Consider the following 24,343-nt stretch of genomic DNA (forward strand, 5'->3'; position numbering starts at 1 on the left):
ACTTCACTGTACAATCTACTAATAAAAGTTTCAATCAATCAACCCTACGTGCATTACAGTGGCCGGTGTTGTGCCGGATAATGCACGCCCTGACGGGAGTGTTGTATCAACTAAAGCCCACACTTAAAAGTTTCCACGTGCAAGATTGAATCTATTTAAAAAAAGTTATTTAATAAGAAGCCAAAAGTGCAAAAACAATCATGTTCGTGTTGGAGGAGTTGTGAATAAATGAAATATGACATCCGTGCTGCAGTCTGCAGGTGTACCTAATGTTGTGGCCCAGCAGCGACTGCAGCACGGATTTCATATTTCATTCATTCACAACTCCACCAACACGAACATTATTCTACGCCGGGGGTGTATTATCCGGCACAACACCGGCAACATCCCAATTTAGCTTCAAAACGTAGCATGCTAACGTTTGATGTTTGCTGTGCCTCCACAGTGGGTCATATAGCACACTCGACAGTACAACAACCAATACACCCGTGGGTATAGAATAATATATGAGACTTACTACTACCTAACGGGAACGAAGTGTCAATGCGGCGTGGCAACACGCTCAGGAGGTCAAGCTATGTACCGTGAGAGTCTAACTCGTGACTCCGCCTACCAGGAAGCGTGAATCATGACGTCACGTAGCCCCGCCCAACTAGAGACTCACACCCAATCTGCAGCGGTAGAGGAAGAAGGCTTGTTTTTGAAAATATTGGCGGTGGTGTCTTTTCAACGTTAGCTTCCCGTAAGACTTTGATTACTTGTTCTTTTTTTTTTTTGGTAATGCAAGCTTCGTGGTTTCTCCTGTCCTCTTGTCGCCGTTTCTCGTGAGGAAACGAAAGTGTGCCCGTGTTAACAAAAGGTAAGTATTGGTCTTTCACGGCGAAAAGTGACCATGTTGTCGGTAGCGTCTACATCGTTGCTAGCTAGTGTTAGCTTACCGTCCAAGTTCAAAACCATCATATTTAGTTTGTAAACAGACGATGAGCTTTACTAACCACCAGTCAACATGTTGTTGTTTTTGTTGCTATATACAGTACTTAATTTAAAGCATCTAGTTTCAGTTGATTGATTTGACCACTGATGGAGTTTGTATGGTGGCTGACGAGGGCTAACACACTTCTGATGACCAAAGACACGAACGCCTTCAAGCAAATACAATGCTGCAAATTAGAAATGTAACAAGCTTATGCACGGCGCCATCATAACGAAAGGGAAGACTCCGAATTAAAAAATAATGCACTGTAGCATGTTTAAAAAAAAAAATGCACACAATGCTGCATATGCTCAGTGTAAAGGATTGCAGCTAGTGTGGCTGTAAGATAGTACTTGTGTAAACCTCGCATCCAGACAGCTTAAGAGCTGTGCTGAACCATGCATACATATATATATACATATATATATATCCATCCATCCATTTCCCACCGCTTGTCCCGTTCGGTGTTGCTGGAGCATATCTCAGCTGCACATGGGCGGAAGGCGGGCTACACCCTGGATATATATATATATATATATATATATATATATATATATATATATATATATATATATATATATATATATATATATATATATATATATATATATATATATATATATATATATATATATATATATATATATATATATATATATATATATATATATATATATCCAGGGTGTATATTCACGGTGGCAGAGGGGTTAGTGCATCTGCCTCACAATACGAAGGTCCTGAGTCTTGGGTTCAATCCCGGGCTCGGGATCTTTCTGTGTGGAGTTTGCATGTTCTCCCCGTGACTGCGTGGGTTCCCTCCGGGTACTCCGGCTTCCTCCTACTTCCAAAGACATGCACCTGGGGATAGGTTGATTGGTAACACTAAATTGGCCCTAGTGTGTGGATGTGAGTGTGAATGTTGTCTGTCTATCTGTGTTGGCCCTGCGATGAGGTGGCGACTTGTCCAGGGTGTACCCCGCCTTCCGCCCGATTGTAGCTGAGATAGGCTCCAGCGCCCCCCGCGACCCCAAAGGGAATAAGCGGTAGAAAATGGATGGATGGATATATGTATATATGTATGCAGTCGTGGTCAAAAGTTTACATACACTTGTAAAGAACATACTGTCATGGCTGTCTTGAGTTTCCAATAATTTCTACAACTCTAATTTTTTTGTGATAGATTGATTGGAGCACATACTTGTTGGTCACAAAAAACATTCATGAAGTTGTTTTTTGTTTGTTTTTTTATTATGGGTCTACTGAAAATTTGACACAATCTGCTGGGTCAAAAGTGTACATACAGCAGTGACGTGCGGTGAGGTTGATGGCTGGTGAGGCACTGACTTCATCACAGTCAGATTTACAAACATATGAACCCTAAAGAGTATCTTATTCACCATTTGATTGGCAGCAGTTAACGGGTTATGTTTAAAAGCTCATACCAGCATTCTTCCCTGCTTGGCACTCAGCATCAAGGGTTGGAATTGGGGGTTAAATCACCAAAAATGATTCCCAGGCGCGACGCCGCTGCTGCCCACTGCTCCCCTCACCTCCCAGGGGGTGATCAAGGGGATGGGTCAAATGCAGAGGACAAATTTCATTACACCTAGTGTGTGTGTGACAATCATTGGTACTTTAACTTAACTTTAACTTTACACATACAAACTGTAGCACACAAAAAAGCACATTTAATAAAAAAAAAAACGTTATTATGGTCTTACCTTTATTTAGAAATTAAGTCCATGCACCGCAACTAAAGCCCTCACTTAAACTTTCAACGTGCAAGATTGAATCTATTTAAAAAAGTGTAACCGAGTGTTTATAAATGTCGCCTATGCTGTATGAAACTACAAAATAACAAACACGGAGGCTCCAGTTTACACGAGGACCACTTTATTTACCTTCTTTCAAAAACCTCCGCAACGTGACATCACTTCCGCTCTTAGCGCCTTCAAAATAAGAGCTCAAGGCATATACTGTATAACAGCGCATAACAGGAACTTAACATCACAAAGAGGAAAGCCCATGAAAATAGATTACAAAAGTTATTTAATAAGAAGCCAAAAAGTGCAAAAACAATAATGTTCGTGTTGGAGGAGTTGTGAATTAGGTACAGACTGCAGGTGTATCTGCACAGCAGGCCAGCAGTTAGCCGAGCCATTGCGCAATCCATGTTGCGGCACTGAGTGACGTGCCTCAACTGGCTGCTGTTCACCGCACTGTCTCTTCTCAGTATTTGAACGGCAAATGTGAAAATTCAGCGATTTTGAATAAAAATAATCTAAAACTGGTGAAGTTGAATGGAAAATAACTTTATAGTATAATCACTGGATACATATAACAATTTTTTTTTTTTGTCCCTGCAGTCATTCACAACTCCTCCAACACCAACATTATTGTTTTTGCACTTTTTGGCTTCTTATGAAATCATTTTTTTAAATAGATTCAATCTTGCACGTGGACAGTTTAAGTGTGGGCTTTAGTTGATATAACAATTCTACGGCGGGGGTGCAGGAGGCGAGCCTCAGCCAGTGCGTCTTTTGCAGCCGTTTTATGATCGCTCAGCACAAGAAATACTTTACACACATACAGTTGTTGACAAAATACACTGTACATTATATACCTCAGCTAACTAAACTATGGAAATGTATAATATAGTTCATATAGCAATACAGTCTCACTGCACAGCAGGCCAGCAGTTAGCCGAGTCATTGCGCAATCCATGTTGCGGCACTGAGTGACGTGCCTCAACTGGCTGCTGTTCACCGCACCGTCTCTTCTCAGTATTTGAACTGCAAATGTGAAAATTCAGCGATTTTGAATAAAAATAATCTAAAACTGGTGAAGTTAAATGGAAAATAACTTTATAGTATAATCACTGGATACATATAACAATTTAATTTTTATTTTTATTTTTTTCTTTTTTTTTTCTTTCCATGATGGCAGTTGAGGCCCCGCCTCACCTGCCTCTAGTGACTGCACGTCACTGACATACAGCAATGTTAATATTTGGTTACATGTCCCTTGGCAAGTTTCACTGCAATATGGGGCTTTTGGTAGCCATCCACAAGCTTCTGGGTGAGTTTTTGACCACTCCTCTTGACAAATTTGGTGCAGTTCAGCTAAATTTGTTGGTTTTCTGACATGAACTTGTTTCTTCAGCATTGTCGGGACTTTGGGAAGGCCATTCTAAAACCTTAATTCTAGCCTGATTTAGCAATTCCTTTACCACTTTTGACATGTGTTTGGGGTCCTTGTCCTGTTGGAATACCCAACTGAGCCCAAGACCCAACCTGCGGGCTGATGATTTTAGGTTGTCCTGAAGAATTTGGAGGTAATCCTCCTTTTTCATTGTCCCATTTACTCTCTGTAAAGCACCAGTTCCGTTGGCAACAAAACAGGCCCGGACATAATACTACCACCACCATGCTTGACGGTAGGATAGTGTTCCTGGGAAATAAAGGCCTCATCTTTTCTCCTTCAAACATCCATCCATCTTCTTCCGCTTATCCGAGGTCGGGTCGCGGGGGCAGCAGCCTAAGCAGGGAAGCCCAGACTTCCCTCTCCCCAACCACGTAGTCCTGCTCTTCCCGGGGGATCCCAAGGCGTTCCCAGGCCAGCCGGGAGACATAGTCTTCCCAACGTGTCCTGGGTCTTCCCCGTGGCCTCCTACCTGTCGGACGTGCCCTAAACACCTCCCTAGGGAGGCGTTCGGGTAGCATCCTGACCAGATGCCCGAACCACCTCATCTGGCTCCTCTCGATGTTGAGGAGCAGCGACTTTACTTTGAGTTCCTCCCGGATGGCAGAGCTTCTCAAACTATCTCTAAGGGAGAGACCCGCCACCCGGCGGAGGAAACTCATTTCGGCCGCTTGTACCCGTGATCTTGTCCTTTCGGTCATGACCATAGGTGAAGATGGGAACATAGATCGACCGGTAAATTGAGAGCTTTGCCTTACGGCTCCGCTCCTTCTTCACCACAACGGATCGATACATCGCCCGCATTACTGAAGACGCCGCACTGATCCGCCTCTCGATCTCACGATCCACTCTTCCCTCACTCGTGAACAAGACTCTTGTACTTGAACTCCTCCACTTCAAACATATTGCTGGGTATTGTGGCCAAACAGCTAAATTTTTGTTTCACTGACCACAGAACTTTCCTCCAGAAGGTCTTATCTTTGTCCATGTGATGTCAGTTGAAACAAAAATGAAGCTGTTTGGCCACAATACCCAGCAATATGTTTGGAGGAGAAAAGATGAGGCCTTTAATCCCAGGAACACCACGTGTGCCGTCAAGCATGGTGGTTGGTAGTATTATGCTATGGGCCTGTTTTGCTGCCAATGGAACAGGTGCTTTAAATGGGGCAATGGAAAAAGGAGGATTATGTGTGGACAATGCTGAAGAAACAAGTCCATGTCAGAAAAGCAACACATTTAGCTGAACTGCACCAATTTTTTCAAGAGGAGTGGTCAAAAATTCTACCAGAAGCTTGTGGATGGCTACCAAAGGCGACTTATTGCAGTGAAACTTGCCAAGGCACATGTAACCAAATATTAACATTGCTGTATGTATACTTTTGACCCAGCAGATTTGGTCACATTTCAGTAGACCCATAATAAATTCATAAAAGAACCAAACTTCATGAATGTTTTTTCATGACAAACAAGCATGTGCTCCAATCACTCTATCACAAAAAAATAAGAATTGTAGAAATTATTGGAAACTCAAGACAGCCATGACATAATGTTCTTTACAAGTGTATGTAAACTTTTGACCACGACTGTATATCACCTCAAAAACTGAAATTTAACACGACATGTACACAAACACATATTAACAGACACGCATAGGACAGCAGTCAATAAAGGCGGATTGTTGCGTGCAGGATTTCACAGAGCACCATTGCTTCCCTTCTGTATACTAGTGCGGTATCCTCTAACAGACATGTCCCCACCATGTTTGATCGAAGTAATTATGGTTCCAGCTGATCACCGCAATCGAACTGTAAATAACAACATTATAATTACCAAGCCCTACCACCAACTTAAGTTTATCAGTCCGGTAAAGCCAGAAGGAGATTGGAACATTCAAAGTTATTGGAATACCCACAGACTTTCCCCTTAATGTAACTGCATGTGGTGCACCACCACAGATATCTTGATAATCCAGGGGAAACGCTGACCTGTCAATGTATCGTCCATATACCTGTGGCATTTTTTTAAACATCATCATCATCACAAAATGCTTTTTTGGTTGCGTTTTGCTATTAGTGCTATTTTCGAAAATGTATTTTTATTATCAACAATACAGTTGATAATAGAGGTAAATTATTGGTATTGTTCATTATCAATAGCGTTATTTCTATTGGTATTTGTATTGCTCCATTTGTAGTGTATTAATTCTTTGTCATTTCTGTATTATTTATTTCGCTAACTGCTTCTTTGCTATCACTTTTACCATCATATTTGTACATATCGTATTTGCTGATGTTGCTCTATTGTTGTTGTTGTTATTGTTATTGTTGTGTTTGCTGTTGTTGTTTTTGTCTCTCTGTCTTATCCCCTTCTTGTCCCCACAATTTCCCCCTCTGGCTTCTTTTTTCTCTTTTTCTATCCCGGCCTGCTCCGGCCCGGCTGCACCAAATGATAATATGAATATGTTTAATAAAGTCAAATACAAATAAGACAAAAAGAGAAGTAACCTGCACTTTTCTGTTGTAAAGTAAATCTGTACAGCCGATATGGGCATCTACCGGTACATCAACTACATGATTTGCCTGAGAAGCTGGACAGGACAAAAAAAAGAAAATGGATTTTTTGTTTTTATCAGCATTTTTCCAGTCCTTACTTTTAAATGGACAAAAGCTGAATACAGTTATTATTGTAACAGCTTAATGAGCAGTACTGTTACAGTATATACAGTATAAATATTTCTGAATGAAGTAGTCATCATTATTGTTCATACATGCATAAAAATATCTCTTTAGAGCCAATGGCTAAATTAGAGCCAATGAATATGCTTCATAATCCGATTAGTCGACTAATCTTCAAGATAGTTGATGACTATCAAAATAGTCGTTAGTTGCAGCACTACTAACTAGCAAAAAAAACAGACAATAGCTGTTTAAACCCTCTGTGTAGCTGCTCGGCACAGACGTCATCACCTGTACACAGTAACTAGTTTAGCCTCTACCAAAACAAGGAGCCAGTCACCATGGATTTAATTTCAACAAATACAAAAGGCATAATAAATAAACCCACAATTCAATTGCTCGGTGCTTTTAGGGGACGCGCTGTAAAGAAATGTAACAATATATGATGAAAAATACTTTCATTGGTGGTTCCCATTGTGTTATGCTAATATGGCTTCTGTGAAAATGTTTAATTTTATTTGTTTAATTTCAGAACGTAAATGAAAGCTTATGCTAGTTATAACCAATACCAGATATCATCATTCCATAATCAAATGAGTTTAACGCTACAATTTAAGAGAAGGATCAAAACATTTAAAAATATGTTTTATTGGGGCCCCAATGAATTTTCCAGGGACCCACTCCTGGGGATTCAATACATTGAAAACCTAAAAACACCACTAAAGACATAATGCTTCATGTTCAGATTTTTTTTTTAAGTGAAGGCATCAATCTCAATGGTTTATTACATAATGGCTACATTTTCTTCCAATAAAAAGGGAAGTATTTGTAATAACTTTTACGATATGTAACACGTTAGTACAGAATACCTCAAAGTGTATTGCATATTTTGTTAACTTTATTTATATAGCACTTTTCCTGCACAGGCTAATTGCAAACACAAATTGCTGTACAAAACAGAACCTTAGATTTATTACACAATAGGTTAAAAAATGTTATTACAAAATGTATTACATTTACTACATAATATCGTGTTACCAGTCATTTTTCAGTTGTTTTTTTGTTCTGAATCATTTCTGTCTTTGGAGCGTCTGAGCAATGCTGGAGGTTTTCTCCCCCGTCAGCCACTAAAGAACAGAGATTTAAACAAAGAGTCTTAAATTGTTAGCACAGCACTATCTAGTCTTTAAAATGCATAGCCTCTGTCGTTTCTTGCTCTCTGCCCTTTCCTTTCCTCAATAATTAGCAGCTAGCAAATAAAAATGTGTTTCATCATTTTGCTAATATTTGCTTTTGTGTTTAGTCACCAGCAAAGAAACGCAATGGCAAGCAATGTGTGCAGCCACGTGAAGGTGGTCGTTCGGGTGAGGCCAAACAACGACAGCGAGAGGTGTGAAAAATTTCGGAATGTGGTCCAAGTTGTCGATGACCACATGATCATATTTGATCCAAAAGAAGAGGACATATCATGTTTTGGGTCACAAAGAGTTCGGAACAGAAACCTCAACAAAAGGGCGAACAAAGACCTTAAGTTTGTTTTTGATCGTGTCTTTGGCGAGACTTCTACTCAAGATGATATATTTGAGAATACCACTAAAGCAGTGCTGGATGGTGTCATGAACGGATTCAACTGTACAGGTAATATTGTTGTTAATACACATTTTTTAAGCCAATAAACCAATTTTATTATCTGTTGTAATGTCCAAACAACTTTGAGCAGTTTTATTTTATTTTTTTGGAGTATCAACCAAATCACTGTTTTGTTTAGTTTGCCTCGTACTAATCTTTGAACGAATACACGTCTCTGACAATTGCATGTTTTTGAATGTCACGTAGGTGAGCATTAGTTGGATGTCAAATCTGCTACTTTGCCTACAACATTCAACAGCAATATTATTTGTTATCAGCAGTATTAGACTTGATTGAAATATGTTTTTACAGGATGTGGCCTGTTTTGTGTTGTTTTTTTAGTTAGTTAAAGAAGCTACTCTATCATTTTGGAAACTGTGTCCTACTGGTTTGGTTTTTCTCAAGCCATTCTAAAATTATATTTTTTGTCTGTCACACCAAATTAAGCTACGGGTACTTTTTTATAAAACAAGGAAATCAGTCGTCGTATTGCAAATTGAGGTTATAGTCGTCATTTCGTTGGAAGCAAGGCAAGTTTATTTATAGAGCACAATTCGTACACAAGGCAATTCAAAGTGTTTCACAGAAAAAGAAGGCTAAGTTAAAAATATAAAATCATATTTCAAATTAAAATCTGAAAAAACAACCATAATTAAAGTTAAATCAATCAAATACTTTCAGTTGCCATATGTCCAATTGAATACAAGTGTTTTCAGACTGGATTTGAACATTATCCAGTCTGTCAGACCTGTCATGGCAGGTCTGACAATATTCTTGTTCCCTTAGTTAAGTATTCTCTTCCTTAGCTTACTGTTGTTTCCTTTTCAGTGCTCTTATTTTCTGTTCCACTTCCTGCCTGGCTCCATAGATTGGCAACATGAGCACACCTGTTTGTGGATGACATACAGGCTTCTTTATACTATAGTGTTGTGAACTGACAATTGTTACTGACGGTTTGTGTTGCTTTGCTAGCTATTCGTTTTTTTAATTTTTTTATTTGCTGGGGCTTGTAATTGCACTTCCTTTTGCTACTTATGAGTAATAAAAGATTATTTCTTACCTGCACGTTGCCTGATGACTCTTGTATTTTGAAGTCACAACTACCGAAGCGATGCGTTTTCATGACATTAATAGAATTTACAGTAATTCGACACTTAATTTTTGTTATTTAAAATATGCATAAAAAACATTTAAAACTGCAATGTTGTGATGTAGCAAGGGACGGCTATACTTTTTCCATGTTAAGAATAATGGCATCCTCACAATATCATTATTGTGGCCTCCACTCTGCATGATGTACTTAACTACACTTTTCCCTTTTGTTTTAGTTTTTGCTTATGGAGCAACTGGATCAGGAAAAACACATACCATGCTAGGTACACAAACAGAACGAGGGGTTATGTACCGTACGATGAAAGAGCTTTTCAAGCGCATGGATGATGTCAAAGAGGAGAAGGAGTTTGCTGTTGCAGTCTCATATCTTGAGGTGAACATTTGAATCTTTTTGCAAAAACCTGCTGTATACACAGTTGTTGTAATGATATTTGGTGGCAGCATGCACCAAAATTTGCATTTGTTTAAATTCCTCAATGAGTGGGCAAGTAATTGGAAATGAAATTAAATGAAATGAAATGTTCCCTCGGTTATTGTTTAGTTCCAGTCTAGTCTTTTGGAAATTCTGCCCAATATTCAAGCCATACATCATCTATTGTAATCTTTAGATAAGTGTTGTTGTGTTTTACTGCAGGTTTATAATGAACAAATCAGGGACCTGCTGGCTAATGCAGGTCCTCTTGCAGTAAGAGAGGACAGTGTTAAAGGTGTGGCGATTCAGGGCCTCACACTGCACCAGGTTAGTCGCCACACTGTCACCTCAGAATTCATATATCTTATATAAATAACAATTTAATCTGTAAACTGGCAAAATATTCTCTATATGTTAGACAGGCTAAATGGATTATGTATTTTCCCTTGAAATAGCCCAAATCTGCAGAGCACATCCTCGAGGCGTTGGATTCTGGCAATCAAAACAGGACACAACACCCTACTGATATGAATGCCACCTCTTCCCGGTCCCATGCTGTGTTCCAGGTATTTCACTTCAGTCCCATTTAAACAAACTAAATGCTAATTTTCATTATAATATTTTAAAAAGTCAAATATGATATATTAGGGCTGCGATGATTAATCGATTAATTTGCTTCGAATGAAGTTTAGACTTATATTCTGTTTGAGTGTAAGGCCATGTCCACATATCTGGGGTTAAAATTATCTCCATCCACACAGGTAGTTTCAAAACTCTTTTGTTTACACGCAAACGCATACAGCTGCTGTCATGCACATTTTGTCCAATCAGAAGCCTAGAAAAGCAGCAAAAGCCTAATTGGTGGCATTAAACCTTTTGTTGCTATGTTTATTTTGATATACTAAACATACAATTAAATGTACATTATTTTTAAAACCAGCCTGCACTCACACAAAGCTCGGAAAACATTATGAATCTTTTTTTAAATGCCTAAAGCACAAATAGGCACCTGTGCGGCTAAAACCCAACACTTGCAGTATTTTAACACATTTAATCAGCAACAAGGTGATATATTACATGTGCAGTGAAGTGTATATTATTTATACAAACCCCGTTTCCATTTGAGTTGGGAAATTGTGTTAGATGTAAATATAAACAGAATACAATGATTTGCAAATAATTTCCAACCCGTGGCGGGTGCAGTGGAAGAGTGGCCATGCGCGACCCGAGGGTCCCTGGTTCAATCCCCACCTAGTACCAACCTCGTCATGTTCGTTGTGTCCTGAGCAAGACACTTCACCCTTGCTCCTGATGGGTGCTGGTTAGCGCCTTGCATGGCAGCTCCCTCCATCAGTGTGTGAATGTGTGTGTGAATGGGTAAATGTGGAAGTAGTGTCAAAGCGCTTTGAGTACCTTGAAGGTAGAAAAGCGCTATACAAGTACAACCCATTTATTTATCATTTAACCCATATTCAGTTGAATATGCTACAAAGACAACATATTGGATGTTCAAACTGATAAACTTTTTTTTTTTTGCAAATAATCATTAACTTTAGAATTTGATGCCAGCAACAAGTGACAAAGAAGTTGGGAAAGGTGGCAATAAATACTGATAAAGTTGAGGAATGCTCATCAAACACTTATTTGGAACATCCCACAGGTGAACAGTCAAATTGGGAACAGGTGGGTGCCATGATTGGGTATAAAAGTAGATTTAATGAAATGCTCAGTCATTCACAAACAAGGATGGGGCGAGGGTCACCACTTTGTCAACAAATGCGTGAGTAAATTGTTGAACAGTTTAAGAAAACCCTTTCTCAACCAGCTATTGCAAGGAATTTAGGGATTTCACCATCTACGGTCCGTAATATCATCAAAAGGTTCAGAGAATCTGGAGAAATCATTGCACGTAAGCAGCTAAGCCCGTGACCTTCGATCCCTCAGGCTGTACTGCATCAACAAGCGACATCAGTGTGTAAAGGATATGAACACATGGGCTCAGGAACACCTCAGAAACCCACTGTCAGTAACTACAGTTGGTCGCTACATCTGTAAGTGCAAGTTAAAACTCTCCTATGCAAGGCGAAAACCGTTTATCAACAACACCCAGAAACGCCGTCGGCTTCGCTGGGCCTGAGCTCATCTAAGATGGACTGATACAAAGTGGAAAAGTGTTCTGTGGTCTGACGAGTCCACATTTCAAATTGTTTTTGGAAACTGTGGACGTCGTGTCCTCCGGACCAAAGAGGAAAAGAACCATCAGGATTGTTATAGGCGTAAAGTTGAAAAGCCAGCATCTGTGATGGTATGGGGGTGTATTAGTGCCCAAGACATGGGTAACTTACACATCTGTGAAGGCGCCATTAATGCTGAAAGGTACATACAGGTTTTGGAGCAACATATGTTGCCATCCAAGTAACGTTACCATGGACGCCCCTGCTTATTTCAGCAAGACAATGCCAAGCCACGTGTTACATCAACGTGGTTTTATAGTAAAAGAGTGCGGGTACTAGACTGGCCTGCCTGTAGTCCAGACCTGTCTCCTATTGAAAATGTGTGGCGCATTATGAAGCCTAAAATACCACAACGGAGACCCCCGGACTGTTGAACAACTTTTCCCACTTTTTGTACATCAAGCAAGAATGGGAAAGAATTCCACCCGAGAAGCTTAAAAAATGTGTCTCCTCAGTTCCCAAACGTTTACTGAGTGTTGTTAAAAGGAAAGGCCATGTAACACAGTAGTGAACATGCCCTTTCCCAACTACTTTGGCACGTGTTGCAGCCATGAAATTCTAAGTTAATTATTATTTGCAAAAAAAAAATAAAGTGTATGAGTTTGAACATCAAATATCTTGTCTTTGTGCATTTAATTTAATATGGGTTGAAAAGGATTTGCAAATCATTGTATTCCGTTTATATTTACATCTAACACAATTTCCCAACTCATATGGAAACGGGGTTTGTAAATTCAGCACACAGTAACAAGGAGCCAAAGAAACCTCTTAAATTTTTAAGTGCCTGAAGCGCAAAACCTCCAAAACTCTTGTGGAACGCATTTAATCAGCAATATAGTGATACATGTGCAATGAAGTGTATATTGTCTTTACATTAATACACATTAACAAGGAGGAATGTTATATCACGGTTTTTTGTTTGTTTGGGGGGGTTTTTTGTCACGTGCACACGTTCGTGAATAACTTCATGATCTGTTATTAAAAACATTAGATAATGTTGCACCTTTCTTATGACGCAAAGCAAAAAGTCATGCTTGTCAAATTTATGCCATCAGCTGTAGGCCCGACAGCCATAGTGTCCAAAACAGCTGTCACTGGAGTTGGCGAGAGTGTCGCAGTGTCTTTCAAAGCTAATTTTGTTACATATTTTCAATAATGTAGAGTGAAAATAACAGCATGTTTACGTTCAAACATACAGTAAGTCCTCTTAGTGTGTTTTTTACTCCCCCAAGGCAGTGTTGTGTACTATATATTGAACTTTAAAAATGAATGTGCACAACTGTAACGTCATGAGATGTGTAAAAGTCTCTGTTTATGTTGTGTACACGCATATGCTTAAGTTTGCGAAAGTGTGTGTTTTGAAGGACAAAAGGATAAGAATCCTATACACAGAGATAAGTATGCGTTTATAAAGTATCCGTGTTCATGTAGAAATGGCCTAACTAACCAAATCCAGACCACATGCGGTTCCCTGAACTTTAAATAGGCAAACATAGTTTTCGCATAGCCATTGTAACAGAGCGCACATGAGAGTGGTAGTGTGTGGGTGTCATGCTCTGTGTGGTGGCAAACAGTAAAGAGTTTATTTTTTATCTTTTTAATATTCAATAATGTTAAAAGTGCAGTCTCAATGTTGATGATGTGCCGAAAAATGAATGACGCAAAAAAGGAAAAACTTTTTTTTTTAATTTAGTTTTCTCTAGAATACACATTACGTCTATAAAGTGTGTTTTATCTGATTAACCGATTAATCAAACAAACTAATCGAAAGATTACTCAATTACAGAAATAATCAACAGCTGCAGCCCTATAATCTAATAATATAGAAGTAATGTTTTAACTTTATTCTTAAGTACCACACATTTATTTTTATAACTACAACAGAAGGATTGTTGGTGTCTTGATGACCTTATGAGTACTTTATTTTTCTCCAGATATATTTGCGACAGCAGGACAAAACGGCAAGCCTCAATCGCAATGTGTGTGTGGCAAAAATGAGCCTAATTGATCTGGCAGGCTCAGAAAGAGCTAGTGCCACCAACACCAAAGGACAACGCTTTCGAGAGGGTGCAAACATCAACCGTTCACTCCTCGCCCTGGGAAACGTTATCAACGCTCTTGCCGACCCCAAGGTGAGTCAGATTATCCTGTGTTCATTAAATATGGATTAAGGTATATCCAGAATGTTGGAAAAACAATATACATATATTTGATTATAGCTTGAATTGTTGATTGTACCACCTGTTTTCAATATGAACTATAAAGAACTACTACTTTAAGTCACATATTAAAAAAACAAAAGTTGGTTTAAAACTCAACAGATGAGTCAGATTAAAGGTGGGGTAAAAGAGATGTAACGATAAACCGCAGTTAAACAGTCCATGGTTAGTATTACCGTTTCAAATACAAATTTGCGTAAAACCGTGATTGATAACACGTTAACAAACTCACAGACCGATACTGACACTGCTCATTTACTGGAGAAGCAAGCTTGTGCTAGCTAGTTTAAATGCTAACATGAATACAAAAGACATTTCCCCTTTTACCCATTAAAAAAACAACATTCCCCAATCTAAAATTATATAATACATTACTGTCTGAGCAACTAAGATATTCAGTTGTGCACATTAAATCTAAAGGCTGTACTCTCTTAGAGAGTTCAATCGATATTCGGAAGGATTATGACAACAGGAAATTAATCTGGTTGACGTCACATAAACCGGACATGACGCACCCAACACACGTTTTTTTTTCACTAAAACTTTAAGAAGATACAAATATTTAAACACACAAAAGGATTATGGTCTAAGTAGCCAGAACATTATTTTTATATACCATATTACTGCCAATAAAGTATATTGTGTGGCTATGTATTTATTGTATTCCTTTTTTTATTATTAAATTAAACTAAAGTGTTTATGAGTACTTTCTGAGCACACTAGTAGCAATAACGTAATAATGATAGCCATGATAACTTTGATGACAAAAACAGTTATATCACATTTTCATATCGTTACGTCCCTAGTGGGAAATAATTATATTTTTGCATACATTGTTTTAATGTGTTTCCCACACATTTCTTTGTGTGGCCCACCACTAATGAATTTTGACCGCCACAAATGCACCCGTTTCCTAACACAGACCAAGAAGACGTAGTAGGATAGACCTGTATTGCTAACTTAGCAACTTTGTCATGTAGAGATGGGAATTGATACTGCACAGGGGAACATGAGAGATGTCGTTTACTTCTCAGACCACTCAATAGCACCAGAACAAATACACTTACAGGAGTACTCCAAAGTTCTTATTTGATACCTTCACATGCCACAACATTATCGTGAGAACTTTGAAACAGTATTTACATTATCGTTCCATTCTCCATAAGCAACCAAAACAATTGTCTGAGTTCTTCGAGGTAAATATGGAGAAACTCATCGCTTCCTAACAATTTTATTTATAGAATGGATGAATGGGGGTTGGGGAAGGTCCACATTCTCCTCCTCATTTGTTTCATTTTCATCATGTTTTCACCCGCCTATGTTGCTTTTGTTGACTGTCCGTCTGTCAGAAGGATTACGCAAAAACTACTTGACCCTGAAAAAATTTATTTTGGTGAAAAGCTGCTTTGACCCAACCATGAACCCATTACATGTCAGTCTACATATGGGACAAAGGGCAGACCAGGACTTTTTAGCAAGGCACAGTGTTCTTTTCGTGTCGTCATGGATTCCTGGTCAAATAATATGCTCTGATATGCAGTATTGATGCATTTAACAATATGTTACCAATACACAATGGTATTGTGTAACTGTGCTGCGAGAGAGTTTTGTGCAGAATTTTCCCATTCCATGTAGCTAAATGAGATAAGAAAAATGTATATAAAAAAAAACATACTATCGTAAGAGTGAGTTTGAGACCACCACATGCAAATACGGCAATCATTTCAGTACTTGTGTTTTGCATGTAATTAGATTATGTGTACCAATACCCTGTTTCTAGTGAGCGTGTGTATTGTTTAGGTATACATGTACTGTATTTTTTTAATTTACTGATAAATTCCCAATTTCAAATTGCATAATGCCTAAAAATTACAGTTTAATGCTATGTGATTACTACACAATAATAGGCATTTCTTACATTCTTTGTGACAGTAAACTGCATAGTATTTAGACGAGGGTTGTCACAATATCAGAATTTCAGCAATCGATCCCAATACCTATGAATGTTTACGATTCTCTACGCTTATTCGATACCACGATTTAAAAAACAAAAAGTAATCTAATGTACTTTTAAACTTACTTTATTGAAAACTGTTTCAAAGTGTCAAGTATTTTGGATTACTGTGCTTTAACATATTTCTGCAAATAATTAAAATCGCAGTAGCAGCTGCAAAGAGGCTACTATATATTCAAAAAGGAACAGAAGTGGGCAATAGCCTCCCAGTATATCAAAACAAACAATATTGTGCTTATAGGTATGGTCATAAATGACAACAACAGTCAACTATTTTTTTTTTTTAAATGACAGCAATAATGTGGAGTCTTAAAGTATGTAAAGTATGAGCAAGGGCGAGCCCGAAGCCCGAAATCCGCATTTCTGACAGACGTTCATAAATAAATGGGGAAACACTGGCTCGTTTTTTTAAAGACAGCGGGCGTTCTTCTTCGGTGCTGGCCTAGTGCTCAGGTGCCAAGATTAGATGTGCCTTGCAGAAGAAACCGTGACGATACTGAAAAAAACCATGTATCATTACTTTTGACAACCCTAATTTATTTGTTTATTTTTACATGCTGTGGGCATTTCAGATTTTAAAGTTTAGTAGGGCTAAGTGATCTGTTCACCCTGTAAAGCCCTCCACAAACCCCTACTCATTTCCTATCCCATCCCATCCCAATAGTTACAGGTGAATTAAGTGGTTATATCAATCAATCAATCAAACTTTATTTCTAAAGCACTTTTCATACATAAAAGAAATACAACACAAAGTGCTTTACAGACTTAAAAAAATACCCCAATAACCCACATCCCACATCATCAGTTGCACACACATGCACAAATGAATGCATGGCTGAGTACAGAGGAGCCAGGTGAAGAAACACTATCACAGGAGCCATCTGCACCAGGAGATCACCAGACCACGGCCACCAGGACGCTGACACAAAGCGCCCCCACAGCCATGGCCGATAACCCCTAATGCAGAGGGCTCCCTCTGAGGAACGCTAAAATTAAAACTAATAAAACATGTAAAATTAGTAAGAACCATGTGTCGGAATGAAGAATAAAATAAAATACAAGTAAAACATATTATGAAGATAGGGGCTGTCAAACGATTAAAATATTTGATCACATTTTGTTTATAGTTAACTCAAAATTAATCGTGATAATCGCAGATAGGTTTAATTTTTCACCCTAAGCAGATCATTTTCAGGGAATGGGGGCTATCCCAGCTGTATAATATGTGATATTTCTACCTGAATTTATGCTTCTGAAGAGTTAACTGTAATGTTGTACCATTAACTTGTACAAAATTACATGTTGTACAAGTTAATGGTCTTCATATTGCTGGATGACAATGTTTTAACCTTCTCTATTAATTAATAAAATGTAATATTGAGCCTGCGAATCATTCTGTAATTGAGGACTCGACCAGAACATGTTATAAAATAATTTACACAATATTTCAGCCAGCCAGAAAACCCCCACCCCACCCGCCTTCATATTCCTCAACTGATGTACTAGCATTTCTTTAGGTGCAAATATCACATAATAATATTACAAAACATCTCTGACAAAGCATGATCGTAATGTAAGACATTTTTATTTTGTTAATATCACGGTTTCCCCTAAATTGCCAAAATACCTGTGATGGTGGGGGTGTGTTTAGGGGCTTGGTCGATATGACTCATTGCAAGATTTGCTATGATGCATATATTTTTTAAAAAGGCAAAAAAAAATGTGAATATACATTTAAAACAAATGTGTTATTCAGTATTAACATATACATTTTTCTTCCATAATATAATTTTGTTCTATTTTTAAATTGTTGCTGCTTATTGTACAATGTACTTTTTCTCTAATTTTTTTTAGTCACTCTTTCTTTAATAAAAAGGACTGGCAACACATCTAGCATATATTTTTGGTGTTATTGGCAACTGTATTCGTGTTTAAAGACTGTTTGGATACTGTCGTGCCATGTCCGTGACGAAAAGCAGTGTTCGCGCTAGAAATTTTCAAAATGAGGTCCCAAGGACCCCATCAAGTCATAAAAATGGGGTCCCACAGTAAATGTTTTGGGTCCCACTTTTTGTAACCGTTTTGAAAACAAATGATAAATGTATGCATTATTCTGTTATATCTCACATTCTATATTGTGTTTTGGAAAAAGGTTGTCATAAACGTTACTTAATTCATTAAATAAATAATACAATAGAAAACAATGTTTTATGCATACGTAAATTTATTCTGTTATAAACATTCATTCACTTTCTTCTTTCCTTCATGGATTCAAACTTTACCGCTGCTGGTAGTTTTTTCTATATTTTTATTTAATAAGTTGTAGGTGTATAATTTCATGAATTCAGTCATGAAATTATGATAATTGTGTGCCAGGGCCTATATACATTATTTATTTAACGCTTAAATCTCTAGAGTGTACATCAACTTCAGATCTATCCGTCAATTCTGTTTGTTTGTTTTTTTATGTTGTTTTTTTGTTTGTTTTCTTCCCTTTTTGTCAAAGAAAACTATGTTTTTTTATGGCAAACACACAAAATATGCAAAATCTTCCACAAAAAATATTTTTCAAAGTGGAATATTTGATGTGAAGTAATCGGAGCTTTGGATATGTCAATAATTCATAAAAACATTGATTTTGATTCAACATTATGTTTTGAGCAATGACAGTTTTAAAGAAAAAAAAACAGCTTTGCTTTATTAGTCAACATTGCAACTTTTTCTAAATTACATTTCACCTGTCAGCTTTTTTATTCCACTTTTGTTATGTTTTTGTTTATTTTAATAGTATTTTTAGAATGTGCCGTGGGCCTTTAAAACATTAGCTGCGGGACGCAAATGGCCTCCGGGCCACACTTTTGACACCCATGCTATAGATAGTTAAACATTTAATCTGATAAATCTATCGATAAAAAGCAGAGCTTGGCGACGCATGCGCGTTCATCATAGCGCAGAGTCAGCATCTCTGCTTCAGTAAACAATGACGGTGATGACGTCACTGTCAGCGATGCGAGCGACACTTGCTAACTTGTCAGCCACTTCTCCAAGAGACTCCTTTTAAACACTCCTCGCACATTAACACTTCAAAAGGCACATATTTTCCCCGTTTGTTGACCTGCAAAGTATGTTTTTGGGGTGGTGAAGTCTGGTCGGGTCCTGGTTAGCTTGACAGCTAACCTGTCTCCATCCTCGAACGATGTCGATCCAGCGGGAGATAAAAGTGAAGTTTCCATGGACTCACAAAGACTAAAACAACTCATTTACTGGAGACATGGCACAGGATGAAGTTAAAAAGCTTGACTTTACACTCACCATAGTGTTTACCATGAAGTCTTTCTTTTGACAGCCCCTCGCAGTAAAGTTGTTTGAGTGCAAACTGACGCAGTATTTGTGATTGATAAACCTTTCGGCGAATCAAAATTTAAGAATATGTACCGGAAAGTTCATTACTTTGAAGACGACCAATAAAAACGCGAAGAAGGCAGGGTCGGTAAAAAAATGTTTTTAAAACCCGCGTCCCGGGGACACGCGGACTTAGGTAAATGCGTGTCCTTTCTGATTTGCGTAAAAAAGACACAAAAAGTGTGTTAACGCCAACAGTGGTTGTTTATAAACTCAGGAAATAAATCCCTGGGCACAGGAGAGCTTTAAGGGAAAAAAGATCAAAGGATTTAAATCATCTCTTATGTTTAGTTATTTAGCACATTGGACTTTATTTTGCTCAAGATATTGTATGAAATAAAGTTAAATTAGGATATAAGTTACATATCTTATTGATGGGACGGCGTGGCGAAGTTGGTAGAGTGGCTTTGCCAGCAATCGGAGAGTTGCTGGTTACTGGGGTTCAATCCCCACCTTCTACCATCCTAGTCACATCCGTTGTGTCCTTGGGCAAGACACTTCACCCCTTGCTCCTGATGGCTGCTGGTTAGCACCTTGCATGGCAGCTCCCACCATCGGTGTGTGAATGTGTGTGTGAATGGGTGAATGTGGAAATACTGTCAAAGCGCTTTGAGTACCTTGAAGGTAGAAAAGCGCTATACAAGTATAACCCACTTATCATTTATTTATTATATTGTTTCACAGCAATACTGTCGGTTTGTCTGATTACCTCAGTTACTTCTTTTACACTATTTGAACTTAGCTCAATATATAATAATACGCTGCAATGTAACACATAATAACAGTTTCACCTTTACGTTTTTGTGTGATTTTTGTCTTACTCTAAAACGTTTTTATGTCTGCCTGTCCTTAGCCTCCCAACACTCAAAACAATCGGGTATGAAAAGTGCAGACTTTTTTGTAAACTATATCCCGGTTCAGTCAGTATCAGTTTTTCTCCGTGCTAATTATGTTTTACCCAAAACGTCTTGACCAACTATAACTCTAATGCCATCCCCATCCATCCATTTTCTACCGCTTATTCCCTTTGGGGTCACGGGGGGCGCTGGAGCCTATCTCAGCTACAATCGGGCGGAAGGCAGGGTACACCCTGGACAAGTCGCCACCTCATCGCAGGGCCATAACTCTAATGCATTCAATAGTATTGTATTTACAGTCATACGGGTACTACGGCTTCCTCCCACCTCCAAAAACATGCTCCTGGGGATAAGTTTATTGGCAACACTAAATTGGCTCTCATGTGTGAATGTGAGTGTGAATGTTGTCTGTCTATCTGTGTTGGCCCTGCGATGAGGTGGCGACTTGTCCTGGGTGTACCCCGCCTTCCGCCCAAATGCAGCTGAGATAGGCTCCAGCGACCCTGAAAGGGACAAGCGGTAGGAAATGGATGGATGTTTTAAGTCTGATGTGACCATTAACTCAAATCACCAGAAGATATATTTTCATAGTCCTTTGTTACTTTAAATGAACCTTTTTATTGTGACAGTCTGCCATCCTAATGCCTTTGAGATCATGAGTCACCTAAGCTGCTGTACTTTGTAGTAGTGGTATACGATAGACTTGTTTTCATAGAGCCGCTGCAGTGAGTCTGACCGATATTGTGAATGGCTGCTTCTGCTTCCTCGGATGGATATTTCCCATGCCAAAAATATTTATTTTTGTCTATTTCACTGGGGGTTTTTTGCTAACATTACCATGTGCTTTATTCAAGTATAGTAACAGAGTGTGGTTTGTGAGCTTCTTTTTGCTTGCTGCTTTAATCGAAACATCCCAGATCATTTAAACTTTTGGACTCAGGCTAGTTATTTTCTTTTTTTTTTCAGCGCAAGAAGTCTCATATACCATACAGGGACAGCAAACTTACTCGGATACTTAAGGACTCTTTGGGAGGCAACTGCAGGACTGTCATGATTGCCAATGTCAGCCCATCATCCAAGTCGTATGACGACACTCATAACACACTGAAATATGCTAACAGGGCCAAGGAGATCAAATCCACGGTATGTATTAAACTATTGTGTAATGAAATGTGTTTTCTGATGCATGGATTGCAAATGTCTTTATTTGCCTACCTATTAGCTGAAGAGTAACGTTGTAAGTCTGGACAGTCACATTGGCCAGTATGCAGTCATATGTGAGAAGCAACGGCAAGAGGTAAAAAAATACACTGTCACTGACAACATTTCTAACATGGGTCATCTAAAATAATATATATTCAAAGTATGTACTTGTGTTTGACTGTGCCTTATTGTATCTCTTTGGACAGATTGTACAGTTGAAACAAAAACTAACAGAATATGAGGATAAAAATGTGCCATTTGCCTCCAACGCGATGTCTTCCCAGAAACAAGCAGACTTTAAAAGGTAAATGTCATTTTTGACTGTTTCATACCATTTATGTGTCAAACTGTTTTAGTAGGATTTATCATGCAAAACCAGTTTGGTGCTGTAAGTTTTTTTTGTTTTGGAGGAATCAACTAATATGTAGTGCAGGGGTGTCCAAACAGGGTCATTTTGATATGTTTTACTTTAAGAACCAGTGGAATACATAGATTTGACTTAGAAGCATGTCAGATTTGTTATTAGCATCAACAATTCAACTTGTTCTCAATGCATTACACCTGTTTGCCCTTTTATTCAATGTTTTAGCTTGTTTTAATTCATTTGTTTAGTAATGTTATTTTTAGAATGTGCCACAGGCGATTAAACAATTAGCTGCGGGTCGCAAATGGCCCTCATGCCGTACACTGCACACCCCTGTTGTAGAGTATATGACAATTAGAGCTGTCAGAAGTGACGCCTTAATGACGGTAACTAATTTATTTATTTAACTGTGTTAACATTGTGGCGTATTTAACCCATGCACATCGTGGCAAGCCAGGCATGTTATGAAGGTGATAGGTATAACTAGTTCAGAGGAATTGCAGAGACATTGCAAAAACAAAACTAGCAAATGATATTATGTGTTTCAGCTTGATATTAATTATATTCATGTTTTGTTATTTTTGGGACACTTGTGAAGTGTTGATTGGGCTGTCAAAAATAACAAGTTAACTCTTGTGATTAATCGCAATTGCATTTATCATGTATATACGCAGATTAATCACCCAATTTATTTTGGCTGTACTTGCTCCTTTAAAGGATGGTTACCTGAAAGGCGGCACAGGTTGTTATATGGTCAGTGATCAGGTCAAAGCATACGTCAGTGCTAAAATGAGTGAGGAGACTCTGACTGCTCTGCTCACCGTCATATTTCACTCCAAAATAGACTTAAGATAAAACTGTTACCAAGTTTTGAGCAAATAAATGGTGTGCATTCAAGTAAAACATTTAAAAAATGTTACTGATTGACATTGTGACAATAGAATTGCATTTGTGTCCAAATACTGAGCTCTTTTTTTAAGGTAATTTAAATTATGCAAGCGAGTAATAACCTGTGATTAATCATGATTAATCCAAATTCAAAAATGTGATTAATCTGATTAAAACATTTGACTTCACAGCACTAGTTTTAAATAAGCATAGATAGACATAGATTTCTCCAAATCCAACACACACAAGCCTATCCAGTCATCTTAAAGACATACAATGGCGTTTGTCCGGTACTTGTACTGGGGGCGGGGGACACAGAAAAGCTGAATGAGTCTCACTCCCACACATTTCATTCACTGGCATCAGAATTCACAACTCGCACAGTGAGAGGCTCTGAATAGAGCATGCACGCTTCTCACACTATTAAAAATTCAGCAGTCTAGCAAGGCCACAACATCTCCTACGTCACTGGAGTTTCACTGAAGAGTGCAGTCACATTTCAGCGACAGCGCCCCAGTATTTTTTTACTTGCATATTGCTTTCCTCTCTCCTGCGTTGGGTTAATCATATGGATAACTTTGTTTAAATACTAAAGATAAAGACCATCATAGGCCTTTGTATACCTTCTAATTTTCACAAATATGAATATTTGAATGTAAGGTCTTAATCTCCCTCTTCTCTGTTAAACTTACTAATGCAGAACTTTGAAAGTCAAAGCCTGTTTTTTTTACATCTCTTTAGGGTGTCAGAATCCCTGCGGCAGATTTTTTCGAACCGTGCCCAAATCAGGAGAGAACAGCTGGATCTGGAGAGACAACTGAAGGAGAATGAGCTGCGCCAGCGGTACATTGAGGAAGACAACCTGCAGGTCCAATATATCTCCGCAAAGGAAAAGACTGACAAGGTAGCGAATGCTTACGCTGCTTTCCAGATCCCATCTTCCCTGCAGGAAAACAGCTGCTGAATCATCATTTTGCTTCACTGTTCTCTATAGTAGTCTTGGCCTGTAATTTACACCACAACAGGACTGGGTCCTGCTCCCCAGGTCTTGGCTATTGGCGCCAACCAAATCCAGTCTATGTACCACAAAATGTATTTGTGAGAGATGCGACATGAATAGCCAATCATTTTAATTGGAGGTTTTTTTTAACAGTGATAG

At 38.4% G+C, this 24,343-nt stretch overlaps 2 protein-coding genes across 4 annotated transcripts in view; one reads left to right on the plus strand and one right to left on the minus strand.

The window, feature by feature from the left end:
* Positions 1-24,343, minus strand: part of LOC133616137 (12S rRNA N(4)-cytidine methyltransferase METTL15-like) — a 220,219-nt gene that overhangs the window by 190,442 nt on the left and 5,434 nt on the right. Inside the window, exon 1 of one of the 3 annotated variants that reach the window (XM_061975256.1) lies at positions 524-658. The exons of 1 other annotated variant lie outside the window; for it this stretch is intronic. The gene's annotated coding sequence lies outside the window, so the exon portion shown is untranslated. Of the gene's footprint in view, positions 1-517; positions 659-24,343 lie in introns of those variants that run through there. One more of the 3 variants, XM_061975257.1, reaches the window with a different exon arrangement.
* Positions 708-24,343, plus strand: part of LOC133616162 (kinesin-like protein KIF18A) — a 51,137-nt gene continuing 27,501 nt past the window's right edge. The window contains exons 1-10 of the mRNA XM_061975305.2: positions 708-859; positions 8,153-8,487; positions 9,807-9,964; positions 10,226-10,330; positions 10,459-10,569; positions 14,172-14,369; positions 21,696-21,872; positions 21,952-22,026; positions 22,139-22,236; positions 23,926-24,088. Coding sequence (XP_061831289.1) covers positions 8,172-8,487; positions 9,807-9,964; positions 10,226-10,330; positions 10,459-10,569; positions 14,172-14,369; positions 21,696-21,872; positions 21,952-22,026; positions 22,139-22,236; positions 23,926-24,088 — 1,401 coding nt within the window. The 5' untranslated portion in view covers positions 708-859; positions 8,153-8,171. The remainder of the gene's footprint in view (positions 860-8,152; positions 8,488-9,806; positions 9,965-10,225; positions 10,331-10,458; positions 10,570-14,171; positions 14,370-21,695; positions 21,873-21,951; positions 22,027-22,138; positions 22,237-23,925; positions 24,089-24,343) is intronic.

This window comes from Nerophis lumbriciformis, linkage group LG15 (genome assembly GCF_033978685.3).
Source record: "Nerophis lumbriciformis linkage group LG15, RoL_Nlum_v2.1, whole genome shotgun sequence".
Taxonomy (NCBI): Eukaryota; Metazoa; Chordata; class Actinopteri; order Syngnathiformes; family Syngnathidae; genus Nerophis; species Nerophis lumbriciformis.